Genomic DNA, 18,883 nt, shown 5'->3' on the forward strand with positions numbered 1-18,883 from the left:
CTTAACTGGGCATCTTGTATTTTATCTGGCAACCCTATGAAAAGAGAGAAAGACAATGTTACTCTAATATTCCTGGCTCTGTAAGAAAGACAATCAAAGCCTGGCCCTAGAAGAAAACAGGTGTCTACGCCGAAACCTTCGAATCTTCTAACACAAGCTATTTCCGGTCTCAGGCCCTGGAGAAACGAGGGGGAGGGGAGAGGAGATTAAGGCAGCCGAGTTCGGTCCGCCAGCGTCCCACAATCCTCTGCTCTCGGTTCCGCTTTCCTCGCTCAAGATGGCGCTGCTCGCGAGGTATTCTTGGCGTTGGGCAGCCGCGGCGGCTGCTTTCGAAAAGCGCCGGCCCTCCGCGATTCTGGTCAGGCCGCTAGTCTCTGTCAGCCGCTCAGGTCCGCAATGGAAGTTATATCAGCTCGGCGCCTTGGGAACCGCTCGAATCTACCAGGTGAAATGTTTATGTGGAAAAATAGGGTGAAGGACGAGGGGGCCTATAGGGAAAAGATTGCCCTCGTGACCTCGGGTCACCGAGAGCACCAAGAAGAAAAATTGTCAGGGCTAACTCCGAGCAGCAGTAAATGAAGGAAATTAGGGTTAGTGAGTTGAGGAAGGGGCGAATAAAAACCTTTGGGGCCAGCCAAGGGGAACGGGGCAGGAGGTTCCGGGCAGAAGGCACCTGGAGCCCTGGAGTCTCTTGTAGGATTTACAGTTTTTCTCTGTCGTTAACGTATGGGGCATTCCCAACCTGCTTACCTTCCTAAATGCAGGGAAGACTGGGCTACTTTTCTGAGTTAGTAATGGAATTTGGGACAGTTTGCCTATGGTTCAGATTTTACTCAGTCGGAATTAGCAATTTGGAGGGCACTGTAAGATGCCAGCAAGCTATCTATAAACAAGTGGTATGAATTAACTCCCTTGCTGACCGGCGTGCTCTTTGATAGGCCAAAACCATAATTATCTTTCCAAAACATAGACTGCCCTAAATTCATATATAAACATGATTGTCATTTCATTTGAAAATACAGTGGTGTTCTGTGTGCACAGGTCACATTGGAAGCCATAGGGCTGCTTATCTTGTGGTTATAGTACTTCTTGATATTTGAGTCCATTATTACCTCTCACTCAAGAACAGTTTTTAAAATAATTATCTGTACTTGCTATACTTCAGTATATATTTTTATTTCCTATATGTTGACAAAAAAGTTTCATTGCAACAACTTTTTCATCAGTATTGCTCTAAAGTATTGTCAGCCTTGTGATGAGAAATAGCCTCTTAAATTTTGATTCTTTGTCAACAAATATTTAACATCTACTTTGTACATAGCACTGTGCTAGATAATGGGGTACCAAGAGAAACAGTTATGCCTTCAAGGATTGTATAGTTTAAGGAGAGTGGATCTGTGCATTATGAGAATAACTGAATAACAGAATAGTAGGTTAAATATCAAATGAATGTTATGAATAAAGGCTATAGGTATCCAGAGGAAATAGTGTTAATTAAAGACCAGATTATACAAAGGATCTCATGCTGGTGATAGAACTGGGGAGAACATTCCCAACAGGGAGAATAGGGAATGGCACTAAGTATGTGGAAGGCTGATGGAATTAGATTCATCATTCATTCAGTAATTATTGAACACCCTTACAGAAGTGAATAAGACAAAATATAATCCCCTTAGAAAACTTAAAATCTAGTAGGGGAAAATAGATAAGTTAAGTTAATAGACAATTAAAATACAGTAGAACTGTGCAATGATGGGGAAGGTACAAGGTACTGAGAGTATACATGAGGAACATTAAATCTAATCTTAAAGTGGGGAAGATTGCCTTGAGTAACTGATATCTAAGCCAAGACCTGGAAAATTAGAAGTTAAAGAGGGAAACGTGCAAAGGCCCACAGGTAAGAGAGAGCATGGACCTTTTGTACATCTGCATATAGTTTAGTCTGTAGTAAGAAGTTAAAGATAGGAAGTAGCAGATTAGCCTGGAGAAGCAAATCTAGATTGTTTTATTAAGGTTTTTAAACAATTTTATAGTTGAAAGTTTGTTAACACATGATCTCTTTGTTCTACAGTCTCCAATAATGCAGATGAAGTTAAGATAAAATTTTTAGGACTTTCTCAGGCTGAAAGAATGATGGAGAAGGGGGGAAGAAGTCATTAGGAATTTCAGAGGAAGCAATGGCTTTCTTTCTTTCCATGAACACTGTGCCCCACAACTATCCCCCAAACTCCATTTCTGAAGTGTTAAAAACAAGGGAAAGATGTTACCTTTGTATACTACTTCTTAAAGGCTTGGAACTCTTGTCATCTTTTTGTAAAATATGGATTTGACAGGGAGATGAAGGGATGATTATAAACCTTTCAGAGTAGAAACTGATGTAACCTGAGGTACCTGCAAATTAATTAGTGACTTGTGATTGAGATTACAAAATAAATATTGAATGCATACTTTTAAGGCAATCATTAGTTTAAAGCATAATGTTTTAGAACTGAAAGGAACCTTAGAGAAGTGTTATGAAATCATGTTAGTAGTTTAGATTAACCCTTTTTTGGATGAAATTCAGAATAGAAAAGAAAATATCAGTGCATTTTATACATTAAGGGATGTATTGTATGAACTTTTGTTTTATGTATATATATACACACTCCAACATGTATGTGATTACTGGGATTCATTGTAAAATGTATTTTTCACCGAGGATCATGCCCTGCAGCTGTGCTGTACGATATAGTAGCCACTAGCTTCATGTGGTTAAATTAAATTAAAATTTTAATTCCTCAGTTGCATTAGCCACATTTTCAGGGCTCAGTAGCCACATGTGGCTAGTGGCTATTATACTGTACAGCATAGATATGGAACATTTCTTCCATCATTGTAGAAAGTTGTACTGGATAGTGTTGCTTTAGAGAATATCATATCCACCACTTCTAATTTTGTAGATGAGAAAAGTAAGTCCCAGTATGGATAAATGACATCCTTCAAGGCCATTCATTCATTTATTGCCTTCTGTATGTCTTATATAAGACATACTTATATAAGAGTAAATAAGACCCTGATAGACACTAGGCACACAATAAATGTTCATCAAATTCCAAAGATACTTATCTAATAATTAGTAAAGGGAAATACCATAAACAAAAATTATTCTTAACATTGGAAGATTTCATATGATAAGATTTAAACTGTATGATTTTTTTTGTGAGACAGGGTCTCACTCTGTTGCTCTAGCTAGAGTGCCATGGCATCAGCCTAGCTCACAGAAAGCTCAAACTCCCAGGCTCAAGCAATCCTTCTGCCTCAGCCTCCCAAGTAACTGGGACTACAGGCATGTACTACCATGCCCGGCTAATTTTTTTCTATATATATTTTTAGTTGTCCAGATAATTTCTTTCTATTTTTAGTAGAGACGGGGTCTCACTCTTGCTCAGGCTGGTCTCGAACTCCTGACCTTGAGTGATCCTTCCACCTCGGCCTCCAAGAGTGTTAGGATTACAGGCGTGAGCCACCGCGCCCGGCCTAAATTGTATGATTTATTATACCATTGCCTCTCTACTACATTAGTTAATAGTAAAAGCATTTATGAATATTAAATGATAGAATTTTGGGTTTATTTCTTTAATATTTAAATGGTAGAAACTGAGGCATTACGTAGTTTCTCCTAGGCACCTTTTATCCAAGTTTAGAGAGTCCTTGACTTCATTTGATTTTTTTTAACATCTTTATTGAGATGTAATTCATATACCATAGGAATATACCATATTCACCCATTTAAAGTGTACAATGGATTTTAGTATATTCAATGATATATACCACCATGCCACAATCAATTTCACATTTTCATCACCTCAAAAAGAAAGCCTCTGCCCTTTGACTGTCACCCTCCTGTACCCCTCCTCTGTCCCCTAATCAACTACCAATCTATGTCAATCTCTACATATTTGTCTATTCTGGACATTTCATATGAATGGAATTACATAATATGTGGTCTTTTGTGACTGGCTTCTTTCATTTAGCATTGTGTTTTCAAGGTGAATTTGTGTTATGGCATGTACAAGTAATTTATTCCGTTTTATGGTCAAATAAGTGTCTATGGTATGGATATACAAGATTTTCTTTATGTATTCAACAACTGATGGACATTTGAGTTGTTTCTGTCTTTTGCTATTATGAATAATGCTGCTATAAATATTCATGTGCAAGTTTTCATTTTTCTTGGGTATATATCTAGGAGTAGAATTTCTGGATCATATGGTAACTCTATGTTTAATTGTTTAAGGAACTGCCAGACTGGTTTGCAAAGTGGCTACACATTTTACGTTACCACCAAAAGTAAATGAGGGTTCCAGTTTCTCCATGTCCTCACTAACACTTGTTATCTGACTTTGATTCTAGCCATGCTAGTGAGTGTGAAGTGGCATCTGGTTGTGGTTTGATTTGTATTTCCTTAATTACTAAAGATGTTGAACATCTTACCATGTGCCTATTGGCCATTGGTATATCTTCTTTGCAGAAAGAGTCTTTGTCCATTTTTTAATGGGGTTGTTTGTTTTTTTAATTATTGAGTCGTAACAGTTCTTTATATATTCTGAGTACAAGTCCCTTATCACATGATTTGCAAATATTATTTAAATCTCTCATGTGGGTTATCCTTTTAGTTTCTTGATAGTATCCTTCGAGGCACAAAAGGTTTTCATTTTGATGAAGTCAAATTTATCTATTTTTTCTTTTGTTGCTCATACTTTTGGTATTATATCTAAGAATTCACTGCAAAATCTGAGATCATGAAGATTTACTCATATGTTTTCTTTTAATAATTTTATAACTTCATTGTAGTGCGTTACAGAAACATTACTCATGTGTAGTTCTAGGTCCTTTTCCCCCTTTGTTGTCTTATTTTTTTGTATATAGTGCATCTGTGTCACAATTCCAACAATACTTGTTCATAGTTATTACTTTATATAATTTTATGCCTTATAAAGAAACTGAGAGAATAAAGGAAGGCAAGTATATATTTATAGTTTTTATTAAGTTAACCTTATCATTTCTGGTCTGTTCACTTGTTCTCATGTATTTGAGTTACTTTGTGGAGTCGTTTCCTTATCCCAATATGGCTATGCTCCTACCCATCTCCTTTGTGATGTCATTGACAAATATATTATACCCATATGTCATAGGTGCAATAATACATTACATACAGATATAATATAGGTATAATTGTTTTATGCAATTGCCTTTTAAGTCAGTTCAAAGAAAAAAGGAAAAAATTATGCATTTATACTGTCTTTTGTAATTACCTATTATAATTACATTTTCTGATACTCTGCGTTTTTTTTTTGTGTGGATTTGAATTATAGTCTGGGGTCACTTGCTTTCAGCGTAAAGTATTGCTTATGCGGTGGTTCTGCCAGCATTAAATTCTTCCAGTTTTTGTTTGGGAATGTCTTTATTTCGCTTTCATTTTTGAACAGCATCTTTTCTGGATATTGGATTCTTGCTTGACGGGTTTTTTCTTTGAGCATTTTGAATATGTTACCTCACTGCCTTCTGGCCCCTGTTGTTTCTGCTAAGAAATCAGCTGTTAATCTTGGGGTTCTCTAGTTGGTAAAGAGTCGTTTTTCTCTTGCTGCTTTCAAAATTTTCCCCTTGTCTTTGGCTTTCAGTATTTTTACTCTAATGTGTCTATCTTTTCACATTTTTCCTACTTGGAGTTTGTTGAGCTTTCTGAATGTGTAGGTTATTGTTTTTTAAAACACACTTTGGAAGTTTTCGGCCATTATTTCATTGAATTGTTTTTCTTCCCCTTTATCTTCTCCTTCGGGTACACTTGTTATGCATAAGTTGGTACGCTTAATAATGTCCTACCTTTTTTTTTGAGACTCTGTTCATAATGGTTTTGGCAGAGTTCTCTTTGTTTCTTTCCCAGTTATGTTCCTGCTAATTCCTGCTACTGTTGTTTCCAGCATGCCCTGGGACATAAATTATCAGACTAAAACAATTAAATTTGGGTTCCTTTGAAGGAGTGATTGCTAAGGTCAGTGTTTGAGTTTTTTTCTGATCCTAGGCAAGCTCTTCCCAGCTGTCCCCACTCCTTGTTTTGTGGTTCTCTGGCTCATACCTGCTAACTGACAGTTTAGCCTCTATGTCCAATGATTCCACCAATTTCTTCCCCATTGCCTTTCACCACAACCTCCACTGTTTTTGAGTGCAACCTTAGGCTTGAACTTTTTCACACCCCGTTGCAAATGAAGTCATTTCTTCTGGGAAGAGGTTAGGGGCTGTGTGCCGCCTTCTCCCCTCAGGCCAAATCTCCTAGCCACAGCTCTGGAGCTGGAGGTGGGGACAATGGTGCACTTTTGAGTAATATTCTCACTTTGGGAGCTGAGTGCTAGGTGGAGTTGGGGGAAGTATCAATTGCCTCAGGTCTTTTTGGCTTCCCTCTCCTGGTATGGAACCAAGGTCTTATGACCCAGGGCCAGGGTGATTGGGGCCTCAGTAGTCTCAAGCAGCATTACACCAAGGTAGATCCTTTATCCTATTAAGGGAAAAAAAGCCAAACTCTGTAAAAGAATTTTAAAGAGATTTACTTTGAGCCAAATTTGAGGATCCTGACCCGGCTAATGCTCAGGAAGTGTTTTGAGCAAGTAGACTCAACTGTGGTTGGGTTACGATTTGTCTTTTTTTTGAGACAGAGTCTCACTCTGTTACCTGGGCTAGAGTGCTGTGGCGTCACCCTAGCTCACAGCAACCTCAAACTCCTGGGCTCAAGCAATCCTCCTGCCTCAGCCTCCCGAGTAGCTGGGACTACAGGCATGCGCCACCATACCCAGATAATTTTTTTCTATATATAGTTTTAGTTGTCCAGCTAATTTCTTTTTATTTTTTTTTTAGTAGAGATGGGGTCTCGCTCTTGCTCAGGCTGGTTTCGAACTCCTGAGCTCAAACGATCCACCTGCCACAGCCTCCCAGAATGCTAGGATTACAGGCATGAGCCACCATGCCCGGCCTTACAGTTTGGTTTTATACATTTCAGGGAGACAGGAGTTACAGGTAAAGTCATAAATCAATATGTGGGAGGCATACATTGGTTTGGCCCGAAAAGGTGGGCCATCTTGAAGGGGCAGGGCTTATAGGTTATAGGTGTGTTTAAAGATTCTTTGACTTATAATTGGTTAAAAACATAAAGCTTTGTCTAAAGGCTTGGAATGTTTTAACATAAGGAGCTGTTTATCAGAGATAAGCCACCGGACATATATTTATTGTGTAAATTGAGGACCTGTAGGTTTGTCTTGCCTAGCCCTTAGGCCTGTTAATGGGTTACAAAGGATGTCCCCAAGAAGGGAGGGGGGCATGATGAGGCATGTCTGACCTCCCTCCTCCTGTCAGGCAATTTAGTTTTAGGGTATTCCTTTGGCCAAGTGGGGGTCCATTCAGTCAGCCGGTGGGGGGTGAGCCTTAAGATTTTATTTTAGTTCACAGTCCCTCCCATGCGGGTGTGTGGAAGAAGAGAGCCACACTCACCTATAACTTAGTTTCAGCAATAGGTCACTGGTGACAGAGTGAGAATAAATGTTATTTTATTTGCTATATGTCCCCAGGACCATTTCTAGGGACTGTAAATGGTTGTCCTTTTATAATTTTTACCAGTTTTGCTGGATAGTAGGTTCAAGGAGCCAGATGTAGAACTCTCTTCATTTGTTTTTGACTGGCTCATGCCCTTTGGTTTATTACATGCAGCAAAACAGTCTGTTCGTTTTCTTGGTTTATAGGAGATATGCCCAGTATGGTTTGGCACACATTTTATTTTAGCATGATTACCTTGTATTTTCCATTTAGTAGTTCTTTTGGATAGCTACTGTTTTGTTTTCATTTGTTGACTCTGACCTCATGGACAAAGGATGGGAGCTTTAATTTCTTCTAGTATTAAGTTCCCCCTTCCTACTCTCCCACCGTTGACAGGCTGCTAGTAGTTAACAAAGTAGATAAAAGTTAAAAAGCTTTACTTCTGGCCTTCGTATTAACCAAAGTGGGAAACAATAACACCACCAGGGAACTAATCCTTTTACTTTACTTTTTAGAGAACTCTAGTTCACATTTAAGTTTCACAATGAGATGCATATGGAGAAACTATAGTAATTACTGAGCAGACCCTAAATGTACTAAAAGAATGAAAAACAGAACTTGTTTTCAGGATAAAATAAGGATGCCTTTAAGTGGATTATTTAGCATGGAACTAAAAAGGGTGAAGAGTGATTCAGTGACATTTAAAGTACCTGAAGGATAAGTATTTAAATAAAATTAAAAGTTATTTTTCTAACAGTTCAGTGATACCTGGACTCACCTGGAATATTAGGATATACTGCAAAGACATGGACTTCATTTGCAGGAAAAGGGATTTAATGTGCATATGAGAAAGAATATCTTAGACTAATAGTCTATTTTAGTACATTTGGGCTGCTATAACAAAATAAGATAAACTGGGTAACTTAGAAACAACAGAAATTTACTTCTCACTGATCAAGGTGCTGGCAGATTTAGTGTCTGGTGAGGGCTTGCTCTCTGGTTCATAGATAATGCCTTTTACCTGTGTCCTCACATGGTGGAAGAGTTAAGACGGCCCTCTGGAACCTCTTTAATAAAGGCACTAATCCTATTTCACCTCTTAATACCATTACATTGGTGATTGGGCTTCTTTTGTTTTTTAGAAACAGAGTCCTGCACTCTTGCCCAGGCTAGAGTGCAGTGGCACAGTCAGAGATCACTGTAACCTCAAACTACTGGGTTCAAGTGATCCTCTTTCCTCAGCCTTGCAGAGTGCTGGAATTAACAGGCCTGAGCCACTGTGCCTGGTCAGTGATTAGGTTTTGATGTAGGAATTTTGAGGGGACACAAACGTTCAGACCATAGCATAGTCCTTTTATTAGGAAGCCAAGAAAGACTTTTTAATGAACTTCTAAGAGGCAGAATAAATAACCAGTAATCATAATTTAAATAGGTAACTTCTTAAAGATAGAACTGACTTAAATTTATATCATTCAGGATCACAACTTGCTTTAAATATGGGTTAATGTAGCAGAAAGAACATTGGTAAACCAGTAGTCATAAGTGCTGGATTCTAGTCATGGCTCCGGTGTTAGGATACACTAGGACAAATCACTAAACAATAATTTGCAGTTGTTAGGAAAATATAAGCTATTAGAAGGTAGCCATCTTGGTTTTGAGAAGAGCAAGACATACCAAACCAATCCAGTTCTTCATATGAGAGAGTGATAGTCTATCTTGGTTTCGGTAAGGCTTTTAATTGTTGTCTCGTGTATCGTTCTTACCCAATAAGCTAAGAAGGAATGATATGGAATACTATTAAGGGGTCTTGAAGTAGTAGTAAGTCTTACTGTAAAGAAAATATAGGTAATTTAGAGGATTTTGATTTGTAAATGTTAAAGAGGCTGAAACAACTAGTGTACCAATGGCATAACATGGTATGATGAATACTGGACCAGGACCCCTGACCACCTACCTGAGCTCTATTTCTGCTCTTTATTATCTTGGACAGATCACTTGTTTCTTTGGACCTCAGATTCTGTAAACTGAAAACATTTGACAACCTTTTGTTTCCTCACTGTAATCTGTTGGGATGGGCCCTTTGTATGTGGTGCCTCTACTTTGTGAGCTTAGTTTATTACTAGGAGTAATATTCAAGAGCAACATAGCTAAGTTTAAGTTCACATGAATTTTTGATGGGACAAATTTGTATTGTTCTTGTACTACGTGTAGATCTAAGAGTAGGAGTAGAAAAGTTGAGATTGATGATGAGTTTAGCATTTGCTAGTGTTGAGATGGAAGTAGAGTGGAGGAAAAAGTAAGCTAGGTTCTGAAATCATCTAGGGAGGTAAAAAATAGATTCTAAGGGGTGGTGAGGAACAGCAGCAATGATATAAAAGTTGTAAATAAAGATGAAGCTTACATGGGCTATAAATGTAAGGAATGGAAATATAAAGGTCTTAGTTGAAAGTGGCACTGGGGATTCAAAAGAGGAATTCAGAGGATTCCTCATTCAGAGATAGTTGAATAAATAACATTCTCTAAGCCATTGACACAGTGGTTCTAATTGACTGTTGAGATTAGTAGTAGGAGGAAAAAAAGTTCGTAATAGTGCTTCTAAACTTCTTTTAGAATGCTAGGCCTTTTGAGAATTTGATAAAAGCCATGGACCGTCTCCCTAGGAAAAATACACATACACACATGCTTCATTTTGCATGCAGTGTCAGGAGGATCAGAAACATAATCACCCCAGTTAAGAATCCTTGATAAATATAATATTTGCTGGCTGATGGGTCTGTAATGGAGTTCCTGAGTAGCCGGTGGCAAGATAAAGGGCACTTGTCATTGGGCAGTGGGGGTAGAAAAAGAATGGAAATCTACATTAGAATTTTGATTGAATGATAAATACAGAATTATATTGTTCCTCAGTATTATCTTAAAGTTTTTGCTTTTTTGAAGAGAAGTATGTTCTTTCCCGTATTGTAAAATAAGATATATAATAGAGGTATGATTGCCTGTTCTATATATATGATTCTTATACTCTACATTTCCCCCTTTTTAATTGTATAAAACCACATCTAATAAAAACATTAGAGAAATATCTATAATCCTACCTCTTAAATAATTTTTTCTTTTTCCTTTGAAACTCTGTTCTTATATGTACATAATTTTTACATTGTTGAGATAATTTAAAATTGTTTCTTTTTACTTGTAAGCATTTTTTCTTGGTGTTGAGTCTTTACCAAAATTAGGTCTTGTAATTACTTAAGATTTTAGTAAATTTAACAGTATATATTTAGTTGCCTGCAAAAGGTGATATTTTTGTTGTTTTGGTTTTCTCCTTCCTTTCCTAAAACCTGTCACCCCTAAAGTCCTCATCTATGCTCTTTCGACCCCCTTTTAGGATTTGCCAATAGTAAGTAAATATACTTTTCAAGTTTTTATTATGTTATTTGGTCTTCACAGTAACACTTTGAGGTAGGTGAACATTTCATATTAATGGCAATGGCCTATTCTGTCCTTTTCAGTCTCTTAACTTCTGCCCTAGTTTTAGGCCCTTGTTACTTTATGCATGACTTTTCTCCGTGCCTTCACGGACAAAGTTTCAGTCCATCCCACACAACACATCTAGATTATTCTTCCTAAAGTATAACTTTTGTCATTTCATTTCCCTGATTATGAACTTCAGTGTGCTCTACACCATAGCCTGATATTCAAGGCCCTAAAAATTTCTACCTAACTAGCTTGCTAGCCGTATTGTTAACTATTTCTCTACAGATACCCTGCCCCTCCAATCATCCTGAGTTGCCCCCTGTTCCTTGGACCTTGTGCCTCTTTGTTTCTGTTCCATTATTTATACTATACCCTATACCTGAAATGCCATCTTTCTAACTCCTGTTTTTCAAATCTTAGCTCAAGGGTCAATCTATTCCATGGAACTGTTACCGGCTGCCCCCCAAATCCCTCGGTTCTTCTCATGATTGAAGAATGGAAGTGAGCTACAAAGAACCTGTTGCAGACAGAGAAAGAGAGAGTTTCTTGAAGTCAAAGTGCACTTTCCAAGGTTAAGAACGGGCACACATCTGAGTGGATCATGCCCCCAGTGTTTCTGTGTCCTCCCTTTTTCTTCCATGTGACCTCTCCTCCTTTGTGACATTGTCTCTTCCCCTTTTTCTTGACCAGTGGGGATGTCATCTCCTCCCTGCCATAGGGCTGTGGAGGTTTTCACCTTATATGGTTAGGCCCACATGTGTCATGGCACCCAAAGACCACTGGGCAGGGGGCAAACCACAGTGTCATATAATGTGCCCTGTGTTGTTTCTTTTTTTTTTTTTTTTTTTGAGACAGTCTCGCTTTGTTGCCTGGGCTAGAGTGAGTGCCGTGGCGTCAGCCTAGCTCACAGCAACCTCAAACTCCTGGGCTTAAACGATCCTACTGCCTCAGCCTCCCGAGTAGCTGGGACTACAGGCATGTGCCACCATGCCTGGCTAACTTTTTCTATATATATTTTTTAGTTGGCCAGATAATTTCTTTCTATTTTTCAGTAGAGACGGGGTCTCGCTCTTGCTCAGGCTGGTCTCGAACTCCTGAGCTCAAGCAATCCACCCGCCTCGGCCTCCCAGAGTGCTAGGATTACAGGCGTGAGCCACCGCGCCCGGCGTCTGTGTTGTTTCTGTTACATTTCTTGTGACACTTGCAGTTATCTTTATCTTGTTATTGTTACAGTATGCTCTCTTAACTCAGCGTCCTGTTTGTTCACACTGCTTGCTCCATACTTCTCTGCTCATGTCTTACTTTCCTACCTATGCTAACATCCCCCCCCTCAAGGATTTGGAACCCTGAATTCTTTCAGGGCATTGACTCGTTGTCTGTAACTATTTCCTGCTGGATGGAGGTGAAGTTGGGTCTGGGTCCCATAATCCTTGCTGCCTGTGAGAGGAATTAAGGTCAGAGCATCTGTTGGTAGAAGTGTTGTCTGGCTAAATCTAAAGCATTTAGGGACTCATCACTTGTGGGAATTGGCTGAAAACCCTGCATAACCAGAAGTTTTGTCTGGAATTACTGTAGTCTGGAAGAGACAAACTTAACAAGAAGATTAAAAACACAGGGGCCTAAGATTAGGACCGTCACTACTATAGTTGCAGCTGATATAATTGGTGTTAGCCAAGATCCCAGCCATCCCCTGAGGGTCCCAAAGATTAATCAATACTTTAAGAGAGTCTTGTTGTTTTAGCCAAATTTTTTCAATTGTGGCCAACTTGATCACATACAAATTTTTTTCATAAATTCTCTTTCAAAAACCTTATCACAAATTACACAGACCATCTACGACATGCGTGGACTTTGTTTTGTCCTAAATTTTCCTTTCTTAAATAACCAGTCAGTTTGTTTTAGGGCCAAAATTTACTATATAAGATTCTTTGTCACTCAAAATTATTCCCTTTGGTTTTACCTTCCTTATCAAAAATACATCTTTATATCTTTGACTTTCTTCACATCTCTCTCTCCTACTTACTGGTTCCTTCTAAGTTTTCATAAAGATTAGGTTCCTTGGCTGGTAAAGGGGAGTGCCTTGTTCAGGTTGGAATTCTTGCTTCATAGCAAATTCTTTTATGGCCTTTTGGAATTGGGCTACTTCTTTCACGTACTGTGTAAGCTTGTTTGTTTCAGAGTCCAAAAGTGAATCAGGATGAAGGAAAGGCCTTCCATACAGCATTTCATAGGGACATAGTTGGAGGACCTCCTTAGGGGAGACCCTCAACCTGAGAAGGGCGATAGGGAACATTTTGGACTATGGTAGGGAAGTTTTCCTGGCAGTTTTCCCAGGGTACATTTTAGAGCTTGATTAGCCCTTTCCACTTTATTGGAAGACTGGGGCCGTTAGGCTGTGTGAAGCTGATAGTAGATTTCCATGGCTCTACTTATCTCCTTAGTGACCTGTGAGGTAAAGGGTGGCCCATTGTCACTTTGTAAGGAATGAGGCAGTACAAACCTGGGGATGATGTCCTTGTTTAAGTGTTTTACCACCTCAGAGGCCTTTTTGGTTTTAGTAGGGAAGGCCTCTATCCATCCAGTAAAAGTGTCTCGGATACCTAACAAGTATTTGTAGCCTTTATGAGGACTCATTTGGGTAAAGTCTGTCTGCCAATCTTGTCTTGGATAGATCCCCCTTCTCTGAACTGGCTTAACAAGCTTGGGGGGCAGAGAGCCTTGGGGATTATTTTGAAGCGGGCAGGCAGAGCAAACCTGCTTAATAGTTTTGGACAGCTTCTTCCCTGAAAAGAGTCTCTTACAAAATAGGGAAAGTCTATATCTGCCTATATGGCAGGTATCATAAAGTCCCTTAATAACTTTCTATTGCTTGGCATATTTGAAGGGTAGCAGCTGGGTTTTCTAGTAATAATACCTGGTATTTGAGAATTCTAGAATCAGTCCAGCAACAGGGCCCCCTGAAGTTTAATAGTTCCTTTAACTGATGATTAGTATAAGTCATCAGGGGGTTTCCCCAGGTGAACTTGGAGCTTTCTTCTAGTAGGAGAGCTTAAGTGGCCAGGGCCCTGAGGCAGCTGGGCCGGCCCTGAGGCAGCTGGGCCAGCCCTGAGCCACTGAATCTAACTTCTTGGACAAACATCCACTAGGTGTTTGGTAGGACCTAGGGCCTGGGTGAGTATTCTGAGGGCTATTTCTGATCTTTCTGTTACAGCCAGGTGGAATGGCTCATCCTACAGTATCCCATGATTCCCAGGAATATCTGGAGTTGTTTCTTGGTGTTTGGCAAGGGGATTTTCTCAATGGCAAGCACTCAATCCTGGGAAAGCCCCTCTTCCCAGGGGTTAGTACCAGCCCTAGATATTGGACTTTCTGGCTGGCTAACTGAACTTTGACTCAGGAGATCCTATATCTGCAATTTAGAGGAAATGGGAGAGAGGGGTCCTGCATAGGAGGTCAACACAGAGTAGGTGGCCCCTATATCTACAAGAAAACTAACAGTCCTACCTGTCACCTACAGAGTTGCCCTAGGCTCCAACTCCCTGGTGTCAATTGTCCTTGGGGAGGCTGACCGGAGGGGAGGGGCCCTTCAGTCCAAGTACATCAGAGGGGAGGGCTCTGATCCTGGTCCCCTTCAGGGCTGGGGGGAGTCCCTTTTCCAATGTGTGAGCTCTCCAGAGGCTGGACAAGGCGTCCTTGGGTAGCATTTCTTTTTTTTTTTCCTTTGTGTTTCTCAGTAGGTAGGATTTCTTTCTTTGAACCATGAAGTCTCCTTCCAGTTGAGTTGGGGCATTCGCCCTTTCAATGCTCCATCTCTCCCAATGGGGACATGCTCTGATGGGATTTCCCTTTGGATAACCTGGAGGGGGCTGGAAAGCCTGGACCAAAGCCAAAATCTGTTGGGCCTCTTTCCTGTCTCTGTGTTTCTCCCTGTCCTGCTCTTCTCCCAATCTCTCATATTCCTGATTGTTAAACACCTCATATGCCTTCTCTATGAGCTGGTTGGTTGGTGTTTGGGGTCCCATAGCTAATTTTTGAAGCTTCCTTCAAATGTCAGGGGCTGACTGGTTAATAAAATGCCTTCCCAGGAATACCTGCCTCTCTGGAGATTGAGGGTCTGTATTAGTAAACTTCCTGACTCCTTCCACCAGTCATTCATGGAAGAGGACAGGGTTTTCTGTGGCCTCCTGGGTTATTCCCCTTACTTTGTCATAGTTCATTGGCTTAACTATACACTTCTTTATCCCTTCGTTTATATACTGAAGCATGTAGTTCCATTTCCTTAAGTCTGTATGTCCTGTCTGATAATGCCACTGGGGGGTCCTCAGAGGGAACTGCCATTGTCCCAGCAGCATACTGGCCAGGCCGGGAAGCTGCCAATCCATTAGTATATACCTGGGCAGCATTCCAAATGTGGTGTTTTTCCTCTGCTGTACAGCAGGTTGATAAGATTATATGAATGTCTGCCTAGGTAAGGTCAAAAGATAAGGTCAGGTTTTGGAACTTATCTAGAAAATGGGAAGGGTCCTTCAGGAACCTCCCCAGTTTCTGCATGTAAGTGGTTAGGTTTGTCATAGAGAAGGGGATATGTACCCTATGGTTCCCATATCCACACTGGCCACCTACCTCAAAGGGTATAATCCCAAGGGAGAGTGGAAAGAGACCCCTTCTCCGAGTAGATCCACCTGGGCTTGGCAAATTGGGTGGGGAGTATCAGGATGCTTGCTGCGTGCCATCCAGGGACAGCCTGCATGAGGGGGAAGAGATCCTTCCTATACTCTACCCACTGCTGATGTTATGTGCTGTGGTGGAGCAGCCCCCAGCAGTGGGTCATCTAGGATGTCGGGCTCCTGTGGAGGGGCTGGAGAGGGCCTGGTGATCACCGGCAGAAGGGATGGGTCTAATGAACAATCCTTACATAGACGCACGTTATCTCTTAGTGCCATAAAGGCCTGTACATAAGGCACCTCAGATCACTTTCCTAATCTGCGGCAAAACAGGTCAAGTTGTAGGATAGTGTTAAAGTTAAGGGAGCTGTTTGCAGGCTATTCCTCCCCACCTTCCAGCTTACACTGTGGTCAGGCTGTATTACACAGAAAGATTAACCATTTCTTCTTTAGGGACTGAGGGTCAAATTGATCCCAATGTTGAAGAATATACCCAAGAGGTATTGTCCTAGGAATACTGTGCTTACTTCCCATCTGAAACATAGAAGAGTGCACAGAATTATTGGGGCATCCCCTTACCTGTCCCATTGCCCTGGGAGGAAGTATCCCTCCTAGCACAGGCGCCATCCTGGCCTGTCGTGGGCCTCCAGAGACATAGACTATGCATGCTTAGTGTATAAGTAAGCTCCTTAACTTTAACACTATCCTACAACTTGACCTGTTTTGCCGCAGATTAGGAAAGTGATCTGAGGTGCCTTATGTACAGGCCTTTATGGCACTAAGAGATAACGTGCGTCTATGTAAGGATTGTTCATTAGACCCATCCCTTCTGCCGGTGATCACCAGGCCCTCTCCAGCCCCTCCACAGGAGCCCGACATCCTAGATGACCCACTGCTGGGGGCTGCTCCACCACAGCACATAACATCAGCAGTGGGTAGAGTATAGGAAGGATCTCTTCCCCCTCATGCAGGTCTCCCTTAATCTCCATGGGGGATCCCCTTTGATTATTCCCCCTTTCCATGGATGCCTTGGCAAGACCCATTATTTGGTTGTGTATTTAGCCTTTCCTTCTGCAGCACCACTTCCAGAATAGCCAAGGAACTTAAAAGTTGTAAGGAGGAAGAATGGCCTTTATAAAAAAGTCCCAAAACAACAAATGCTGGGGTGGATGTGGAGAGATAGGAACACTCTTACACTGCTGGTGGGACTGCAAATTATTACAACCCCTGTGGAAAGTAATTTGGAGATACCTCAAAGTGCTAAAACTAGGAATACCATTTGATGCAGCCATCACACTACTAGGCATCTACCCAAAGGAAAAAAAAGACATTCTATAATAAAGACATCTGCACTCAAATGTTTATGGCAGCACAATTCACAATTGCAAAGATGTGGAAACGTCCCAAGTGCCCATCAATACATGAATGGATTAATAAAATGTGGTATATATATACCATGGAATACTAGTCAACTGCAAAAAACAGTGGTGATCTAGCACCTCTTATATTATCCTGGATAGAGCTTGGGCCCATCCTTTGAAGTGAGGTATCACAAGAATGGAAAAACAAGCACCCCACGTACTCACCATCAAATTGGTACTAACTTGTCAACACCAAGGTGCTCCCATGGTAGTAATATTCATTGGGTGCTGGTCAGTTGTTGGGGGTGGGTGGGGAGGTGGGTAAACTGACAACTAATGGAGGCAGAGCACACTCTATGGGGGAAGGGCATGCTTATAGCCCTGGCTTGGGCGAGGCAAAGGCATTACATGTAACCAAAATGTTTGTACCCCATAATATTGTGAAATAAATAAATAAATAAATAAATAAATAAATAAATAAATAAATAAATAAATAAATCATAGTAGGTAATGTGATTGTTAAAAATAAAATAAAAATAAGGTTGTTTTTTTTTTTTTAAAAAAAAGGTTGTAAGGAGGATGGTCTCCCAAAACTCTCCCACACCTTTCCTCTGCAACGTCTCAACCTTTACCACCTGGTAGAACCAAGGAAATTTCCAGACGTCCCCTCTCTAGGCAGGATGTATAATGCCCTCACACATTCCCAAGTGCTTAACCAAGCAAGACACAAAGCACATATCAGATATCTCAGGGTCCTGCGTAGAGTCCAGCAAATCTGAAGGCTGGATCTCTTCCATGCAAAAACAGCAAAGACTCTCAGGAAAAGGGCGAAAGCGCCATACTCCACCAGCTACAAAAGCTCCAGAACTCTGGATCAATGTGAGAGTGGAAAGTCAGAGGCAATGTCTTACCTTAAGTGTGGAAATCCAAGTCACAGCACCAAATATGTTACCGGCTGCACCCCGAATCCTTCGGTTCTTCTTGTGATTGAAGAATGAAAGCAAGCCACAAAGAATGTATTGCCAGCAGAGAGAGTTTACTGAAGTGAAAGTGCACTCTCAAGGGTTAAGAATGGGCACACATCTGAGCGGATCATGGCCCCCGGATTTCTCTGTCATCCGTTTTTCTTCAGCCTGACCTCTCCTACTTCCTTACATTTGTCTCTTCCCCTTTTTCTTGACCAGTGGGGATGTTGTGTCCTCCCTGCCATTGGGCGGGGGAGTTTTTCACTTTATATGATTAGGCCCGGATGTGTCATGGTGCCCAAAGCCCACTGGGCAGGGAGGTGGAGGTGGAAGGCGAACTGTGATGTCATATAATGTGCCCTTTGTTGTTTCTGTTATGTTTCTTGTGACACTTTCAGTTACGTTTATCTTGTTATTGTTATAGTATGTTCTCTTACTAAGTGTCCTATTTGTTCACATTGCCTGTTCCATATCATGTCTTTCTTTCCTACCTATGCTAACAAAACCATTCCTCATAAACTCACAAGATACTGATTTCTTCCTCCTCTGAATTCCTACAGCACCTTTTCCTACAAGTAGTTATCAAGTGTGTCTTGTGGCGGAGATAAGATTTTATGCATCTAAAAGGCAGATATGTTCCACTCTGTTTTTAATCTTCCATGGAACTGGGCACGTATCTTACATTGTAGTAGATGCTCAGAAAATATTTGTGGAATGGATAATTAAACCCTATAACAAAACCAAAACAAAGTCTAACGTAAGAATAAATAATATTTGCTTCAGTGCTATACATTTGAAATCGAAGCCTCACTTTCTTGAGGGCAACCTCATAAATTTGTCCATTGCATTTTGTCATTAGGTA

General features: G+C 40.6%; 1 protein-coding gene across 4 annotated transcripts in view; it reads left to right on the top strand.

The window, feature by feature from the left end:
- The first annotated feature begins 215 nt into the window (after positions 1 to 215).
- Positions 216 to 18,883, top strand: part of ABCB7 (ATP binding cassette subfamily B member 7) — a 99,907-nt gene continuing 81,239 nt past the window's right edge. For 2 of the 4 annotated variants that reach the window (XM_045538920.1, XM_045538921.1), the window contains exon 1: positions 269 to 445. In XM_045538920.1, coding sequence (XP_045394876.1) covers positions 278 to 445 — 168 coding nt within the window. In that variant the 5' untranslated portion in view covers positions 269 to 277. Of the gene's footprint in view, positions 446 to 18,883 lie in introns of all 4 variants that reach the window. The other 2 variants (XM_045538918.1, XM_045538919.1) reach the window with 2 other exon arrangements.

The sequence above is a fragment of the Lemur catta genome, chromosome X (genome assembly GCF_020740605.2).
Source record: "Lemur catta isolate mLemCat1 chromosome X, mLemCat1.pri, whole genome shotgun sequence".
Lineage (NCBI taxonomy): Eukaryota > Metazoa > Chordata > Mammalia > Primates > Lemuridae > Lemur > Lemur catta.